General features: G+C 58.6%; 1 protein-coding gene across 1 annotated transcript in view; it reads left to right on the plus strand.

Moving 5' to 3' along the window:
- MEF2D (myocyte enhancer factor 2D) overlaps window positions 1-7,912 on the plus strand; it is a gene marked incomplete at its 3' end in the record, with an annotated part of 53,473 nt that overhangs the window by 41,221 nt on the left and 4,340 nt on the right. Inside the window, 3 exon segments of the mRNA XM_019473163.1 lie at window positions 2,302-2,492; window positions 2,897-2,917; window positions 6,268-6,397. Of these exon segments, the coding sequence (XP_019328708.1) occupies window positions 2,302-2,492; window positions 2,897-2,917; window positions 6,268-6,397 (342 nt within the window).

Consider the following 7,912-nt stretch of genomic DNA (forward strand, 5'->3'; position numbering starts at 1 on the left):
CGTGTTCCTGCCGCCGCTCCAGGAAGCGGGCGCGAGGAGCAGCGACAGCCCGGCCATGGCCAGCCCCGCACCCCTGCCATCTCAGGACCCCTGCCATCCCCGGGGCTCCTCGCGCCGGCTGCAGGTGGGGAGCATGGCTCTGGCTCTGGCACCGTGCTTATGTTTTTTGGGTACCTGGGACATCTCTTCCTCCTCGTCGCCCTCCTCCTCCCTTGCAATCTCTGCGGCACCGAGCGATCACCTGCTGCCTCTGAGTCATCAGCCGCCGGGTGCCTCTGGCCGGATCCTGCAGCGATGCAGGCTGCGTCCCCCGCGTCCTGCCTGCGCACCGTGGCGTGCGACCATCCTTGGTGCCTCTGGGGGTGGGAAGCACCTTGCCCACCCTACCTGCCCCACCGAGGGGGATGCTGTGCCCCCCGGCTTTGCGAGAGCACGGGGCGCTGCCAGGCTCAAATTCACACCAGGGTGGTGCAAAGGCAGCCTGGAGCGCTCTGCTTTTGGACCCCTTTTTTGGGGTCAGGGTTATCCCGAAATCCTAGTGGGAGCGCAGCCCTTGTCTCTCCAGCTCGTGGGGGTGGCCAGATCCAGGCTGGGGGGACTCCTCCAATGGCGGCGCCCAAGACCCCCTGCCAGAGAAGCCCCTTCAGGGGTGAGTAGCGGCACTGGGACCCGAACCTGCTCCCCTCCAGCACCAGGTCCACCCCGATCCACGCCCCAGCTGACGCGCACGGTAACGTGGCGTACCTCAAAGTGGCAGTCACCATGAGAGCCGCGTGTGCATCCATGTTGGTGCCACCTTGGGAAGGAGAATATCAGGGGGTTTAACATTTCTTTAGGCTTTGCCTCTGTCAGCTTTTGCATGGCCACCGGCACTGCGGGTAGCAAAGGTCACCCGGGGAATTTTATGTACCTTCATTGTTAATAAATATAAAAGCCAGTGGCCTTCCAAGCGAAATGCGTATAATTCACGGTGCGTGGGGGTACCCGGGACCTGATGCACCAGGCACATGCCTAATGCACGGCTGCTCACAGTGATTCGGGACTGGGAGGACACCTCGCCGGGGAGAGGAAGGCCGGTCCCCTCCCTCAGGCAGGGACACGGATACAGGAGTTGCAAGACGGGGCTGCCTGCCTGCAGCAGCCCAGCCACCACGGGCATCCCTGACGGGCAGCTCCCAGGCACCCGGTGGGGCAGCATCTCTCGTCCCCGGCGGCATCGGTGGGATCAGACCCATGGCTCTCAGGGTGCATGGCCGTCCCCTGTGCCCAGTTTACTCCATCACCCATGTGTCCGGCCCCGGGACAGCTCTGAGAGAGGCAGCGGCTGGTGCTCGGCCCCCGATGAGCACGCGCCACGGCTGCGGCGGCACTGAGCCGCCTGCTGAAATGCAGACGTAGCGCAATGGTAGATGTGATTAATAATGCAATCAGCGACCTATTTTTCCCGGTCTAACGTGCAATGAATATGAGGGCTGAATCCTGGTGATTGCTAAACGCCTTTCTATCTTTGGGGCCTATTCATAAAAAAAAAAACCCCTCATCAGAACAGTAATCTGATCCAATTTATTCCTTTCCTGATGTTCATCAAATCTTTTCCTTTTTAAATTTTTTTCTTCCTTTCCTTTCTTCTTCCCCCCCCCCTCTTTGCACATAAAATCCTTAAGTGGGGCAGCAGGAAGAGGAGGAGGAGGGAACCTCAGATCTTCAAAGGGGCAGTGGGATCAGTGAACTGAGTCCTCGCTCTGCCATAGCCCCTTTTCGCTGCTCCAGTACCATAAAGAGACCTTAAAAGTGAACGTAACAGTAATTATGCCCCTTTGCTAGGGCCCCAGTACCCTGCCAGAGCAGCATAAAGAGGCCTTGCTGCGAATCAGGCCTGTAATATTTATTGGTTGTTATTGCAGTAACGATCGTGGGTTCCTGGAGGTTGAGGAGCTGCCCCAGGCGCTGGGAGCTCGGGGCCGGCTGCCTGCCCTGCCTCTGCCCCTGCCTGGCCCAGGGCAGGTTTGCCTGGTCTTGGTGGGGAGGATGCACCCGCTGCAGGCATCTGAGCGGCTGCCGGCACTGCTGAGCTTGCTCAGGGCTGCGCCACGCTGCCAGCAGGCGGGCAGGTACCTGCCCAGGGGCTGCGGATGAACTTGCCTGGTGTGCAGAAGGCTTTTGGGGAGCCTGGGGGGGATGCGGCGCTGCTCTCCTGAGGAGGAGCACCCATGGAGCCCCGCTGCGGCACCGCTCGCCGTGCATGCATTTACCACCGCCGTGCATTCACCTCCTTCCTCTCTGTCACCCATTCTCCTGCAGGAAACGGCTACGTGAGTGCCAGAGCCTCTCCGGGTCTCCTTCCCGTGTCCAACGGCAGCAGCTTGGGCAAGATCATCCCAGCCAAGTCCCCGCCACCGCCCTCCCACAGCACGCAGCTCGCCACCAACAGCCGCAAGCCGGATTTACGCGTGATCACCTCGCAGAGCGGCAAGGGGCTAATGCACCATTTGGTGAGTGCCTGGCAGAGGTCTACGAGGAGACCAGGGTGGGAGTGTGTCCCCTGCCAGCAGACTGGTTGCAGGGTGGCCTTTGCGCTGGAGCAGATGCGGTGCGGGCACCTATTCCATGCCGTAGCGGTGGGAGCTGGCCGGGGCCGTGCCGGCGGGGAGATCTGAGGAGGAAGGCTTGGATTCCCGTTTGCACCGTGCTGGATGCAAACATCATGGTGCAAAGCCTGTGCCTGCAAACAGCACAGTGCAAAGCCCTGGCGCCAGGCACAAGTGTAACCCATAAGCACCGTACGTGCCCCGTGGTAGGCAAGGGCGCGGTGCCGGCGAGCGTGACGGTGCGGCGGTTGGCGGGGCTGTCTAGTTAACGGTGCCTCTCGGTTTTCTCTCTGTTCTCCCACGGGCAGACGGAGGACCACTTGGCTCTGGTGAGTTCCCTGCTGAGCGTGCATCGCGGCGGGGTGGGACGTGGGCTGCTTGTCCCGTTGGTCCCCGCATCCTGCCCTGGCTCGGCGAAGGCGTGGGGCACGCGTAAGGGGTGGATGCCAGCCCCTTTGCCCTCCGTTGGGAACGGGGCGGGACGCGGGTGCCAGCACAAATGTCACATCCAGTCCTGCCCCAGAAAATCAATCCTGAGAAAAATGCACTTTTAGGAAAATCAGGTTCCCTGTGGAAAAGAAGGAGCTGACCCGAGCTGTAAAGTGTCTGTTTCTCCACCAAGGCTAAAAAAGCTGTGCTGGTTTCCCTGGGGGAGGTCAGCCCGGGTCCCTTTTGGGGCCGGTGCTGCACAGAGCCAGCCTGGGCACTGCCACCACCCGGGGACCTGCCGCGTGGGCTTCGCTGGAGCCACCACAGTTTACAGCACGGGAAGACCTGGCCCTCTGCCACCACATGAGAGATAGGGAGTAAATCAGGCTCTTCCCATATTAAGGATATTATTTAAAGCCCGTGTAAATCCGCTGGCTGGCTAGTGCACTCCCTAAACCTCCTTTGTGCACAGGGGCAGTTTTCCGTGTTATTTTTATGGCTTTTTTCCACCACCACCCCCCTCCGCCAGCAAAGTGAACACCACCTTGTTTGTGGCAATGATTCACCCTGTTCTGTTGCTATTCTGGTGCAGGGCAGATGGGCGACAGGTCAGCGCAGCGAGGAAAGGGCGAGAGCCGCTGTAGGATGCAGCTAATGCAGCCAGGGAAAAGCTCTCCAAAAACACAGGAGTAAGCCAATACCTCTCGCAGCCTGCAAGGAGACACTCTTGGCCGGGGGAAGGGTTGGCCAGGGCTTTGGCAGACTTGAATTCTGCCACTCTCCATGCCCCAAACCCCTTCTTGCTTAATGGCCCCCTCCCGGCAGCTCCGTGCCTCAGTTTCCCCATCCGCAGAGTGAAAACAGTCACCACCCGCCTCCCCATCTGCTCATCACCGTTCCCGCTGCCAGAGGGCATTGCCTGTCTCCGAGCTGGAGGAGCAGCTTGCTTTAGGCAAAAATCAGCCGGGTTGGCAGTAACAGTTTTAATTGTTAGTCTGAGCTAACCCGGCTGATTTTTGCCTGAAGTGAAGTACAGTCCTCACCCAAGCCGAGCTGGCAGCGGGGAGGTGGCGGGTGATGAAATCCGGGAAGGGGGGACAGGGACCTCAGCGCAGCTGGATCGGGCAGGGGAAAGCAAAGCATTGTCTCTGTGGGTTCATCCCGCCTGGTGTGGATGCACCCCCCCTGCTCCGCTAACCTTCTCCCCAGATTTGCTCCCTCCATATTGCTCAACCTACACACCAGATCTTCTCTCTAAATGGCAACTCCCACCTCCCTACACACAGGCAGCAGGATGAGTCAGCTGCCCCTCCGCTGAGACCTGCCCCGCTGCCCTTAACCCTTTGCCCGCAGACTCAGCCCCTGCCAACCTCGTGGGCTTGCTCCTGGCAGCTTTACAGGCTCTGAGCGCGGTCTGCTCTTTTAGTGGGTTCAGAGAGGCGTCCCCCCGTTTCTCTACACGCTCCTAGTCTGAAGGGCAGGGCAGGAGCCATTCACCAAGCCTACGGCAACGAGCGATCTCACCTGGGAGCATGCCTGCATGGTTTTGTAACAAGCCTGAATGGCAGTTTGCAACCGGGAGCATTTTGCAAGGCGCACGGCGGAGTGAGTGGCACGGGGCGGGGGGGCAGCTTGCACACCTCAGCACCTCCTACCTGCATGAATCGGGATGAAAATTTGGGCGCTTCCTACAGCGCGGCTGAGTCTGACATCCTCGCCTCGTGGTGTAAGGGGGGTGGCTGCTGCTCAGCCGGCATCCCACCGCCCCAGCCCTCTGTTGTGGCCAGACTCATCCCCATGCTGGCACTGTCCCGGGAAAGCCGCAGAGCCCCCGTGCAAGGCTACCAGGGGGTGGAGGGGATGGGGCTGCAGGTCTCATCCTGCTGGGCTGGCTTGGGGTCCGGTGCAGGCAGGAGAAGGATGGGGCTGAATCCTGCCCACCGTGAAGGCATTTCTCTGCAGCGTCCTTAACCCGCGGGCAGTGGGCATGGCCAAGGGTGGTTGCCAGCGGGATGCATGCCAGGAAAACCTGCTCCTACAGCCCCAGGGTTTTAGCAATTAGAGCCCTGGTAATCGCCTTCCCTGGGTGGCGGGGAGGGACCTGCGGGCTGGGCAGCATGTGGGCGCAGGGTGCTGCAAATCCAGCACGCCGGAGTGCTGTCACCCTCCGGAGGTGGCAAGGGCGGGGGTTTTAGCCTCCAGCCTTATCCCAGGAGAGTCCTGCGTGGCCGTGAACCATTGCACGGTCCCATGCCCAGCCCTAAAAGGCCCTGGGAGCCCTCAGCGCCTCGCAGAGAGCCAGGAGGAAGGCTCCCCGCCATGTCCCCAGGGACACAGCCAGCCTCGTGCCAGGCGTGATTTAAGCTGGGCACTGCCCCAGTCTTCACAGGGTGACGTTTGCCGGGGTGCTTCAGATTAGAGTCAAGCCTCTTGAGTCTGATTTAAATCAGATCAGCAGAGACAGCCCAGATTATCTGCCTTGTAAACAGGGCTGAATCTGTCCCATAGATCCGCCCACATAACTGCCTGGAAAACCACGGGGGGGAGGCTGGCATGCATCGGTCCAAGGGCAGAATTTTTCCACAGTGGACCTGCTAATGCCCGAGTCACCCAAACCTCATGAGGGCACCAAGCCGGCAGGTTGCTGAGCACTGGACTTTAAGTTTAAGGATGCCAGAGTGCCTTTAAAATCCCGAGGCTGATGCTCAGCACCTTCAGCTTGCCTTAGAGGCAGGGGGCTCATTCTTGGACATCGGTGCTGCAGGGAGGAGGATGTGTCAGCTCTGCGCTGCGTTAGCCGGTCCTGCTTTTGTTTGGTACCTTTTTCACTCCTTGAGTAGCACAGCAAACCTCACACGCATCCTCTGGAAGATAGTGACTCTTCTTTTTTACATCAGGAATACAGACTGAGGCATCCACATGCACGCAGGGATGTCGCTGATCCTTGCAGGTGAAGCCCAGCCCTGGGCGGAAAGGTGACCCAAGGCCAATGCCAAGTGACCTGCAAATGAATGTCACAAGGGTCCTAAATGTCTGTAACTGGTGTGGTTTGCACTTTCCTTTGTTACAATGAGGAATGGCCAGAGGATCAATCCCGCTTAGTCCCACAGTCTCTGTGATCAGCCTTGGCCGCTTCAAAGGCTGGTGCATGCCCGGGGGGGCAGCTGCAGACCGAGGTTTTGGGGGGGCCACAAGGACAACAGAGTAAAATGCATCTGGGTTGTAACTCCCTCTCTGTTTGCTTCCCCAGCAGAATACGCAGCGGTTAGGTGTCTCCCAAGCAACTCACTCTTTAACCACACCGGTTGTTTCTGTGGCTACTCCGAGTTTGCTGACGCAGGGGCTGCCTTTCTCTGCCATGCCCACAGCATACAACACAGGTAAGAGCGCACAGCCCGGGTAAGAGCTTTCCGATGGATAATTTAATACGAGAGGGAAGTGTGCTGCTGCAAACACGGGCCTGGCTCTCCCCGAGCAGCTACATCATCACCCGTGGAACTCACTGCCACAAGATGTGGTCGAGTCCCAGAGTTTCACAGGATTAAAATCAAGGGGAAACTCATACAAATAATCAGAACTGACTGTCTGTGAGGGCCTGATTCTGTCATGCTGTAGCCCATTGCACTGTGCTGGCAGCATGAAGGTGCTTTTAAGTGGATGCTGATTACAGCTACACCCATCTCCAGGCTCTTGAGAGCTCTGGGTGATGTTGTAATAGGGGCTTAATGAAAATGAGCGTCAGGCCCCCGAAAGTTTGGGAAGAATGCAAACCAGCCTGCTCGTAGGCACATCAGATTTGGGCTGGTGGGGTTCCAACCAGCCTGAGGCGACGGTTGCGGTGCACTTGCCCGAGCGAAGGGGTTGTTCACCTGCGACCTGTCAAACCTCCCCGAAGACTTGCTGGTTTCCTGCGTAATTCACTTTGGCATTTGCTCAGAGAAAAGTTTGCAAAAATGTAAAAAGCTGCTTGTCTGGAGGAACCCAGAATAGGCGTGTTGGGAACTCCCTCTCCTAATTAGTAGGTGTAGGCCAGAAGATGCCTGTTTGTGCGTGACGAGTAGGCTCCTCTCCCTGCGTGGAAGTCATCGTCGGCCGTGTGGTCCACCAGCCAGTCTGTGTCCAGCCAACGTCCCCAAAATAGGTTTTAATTGAGCCCTGTGCTGCTACCACTCAGGGCGGAGGGCGGGGCTGAATTTCAGCTTTCTGTATTTATTTTTCTCTTGCAGATGACCACAGGCAGAGAAGCATTCCCACTCGGGTGCCTTCGGTGTCTGGGGCTGGGATGTTTGCTAGAGATACTGCAGGGGTTATCATCGCGTAGATTGCTGTGGGGTGCAGATGCCCTGAGCAAACTCCAAGCCTGGGGTGTTGCCACTTGTCCTTTCCAGGGCTAACCTATTAATTGGGTGGGAATCATCTTGTTTTCAGGCCGGTGAGGTTGTGCTGAGCTTCCCGCTGGCCAGGGTTGCGTGCCCGTTCCGGTGCCTGCTCTGCAGCCTGATTAAGTCAAACCCGACTCTTTGCAGCTTCGAGATACGGGATGGCTGCGGTTCAAGCTCTTGGCGTTAGCTGCGGAGGCGGCTGTCGTAACCAGTGGGTGTCAGGGAGCTCCTAAACCAGAATGGCTGGTGCTGGGGGGTAAAGAACTGCGCAGGGCAAAGAACCCCGTCCTGGGACTTTCTGTAGGGTGTGCCTCAAATCAGCCCGGCGGCTTTGGCAGCGGTTCAGCGCTTTTGCAGCCACCTCTTTGTGTTCTGCTGCTGCGGGCAAGTTTGGCCCCGCTGGGGTGGGAAAAGCTGAAACCACCGGACGCCCAAAATGACAGCGAGGGAGGGGGCTCGGGGTGGGAGGGCGAGCGTTTGATAAACGCTCAGGATCTGTGGGTACCTGTATCA

Source organism: Aptenodytes forsteri, unplaced genomic scaffold (assembly GCF_000699145.1).
Source record: "Aptenodytes forsteri isolate BGI_AS27 unplaced genomic scaffold, ASM69914v1 Scaffold230, whole genome shotgun sequence".
Taxonomy (NCBI): domain Eukaryota; kingdom Metazoa; phylum Chordata; class Aves; order Sphenisciformes; family Spheniscidae; genus Aptenodytes; species Aptenodytes forsteri.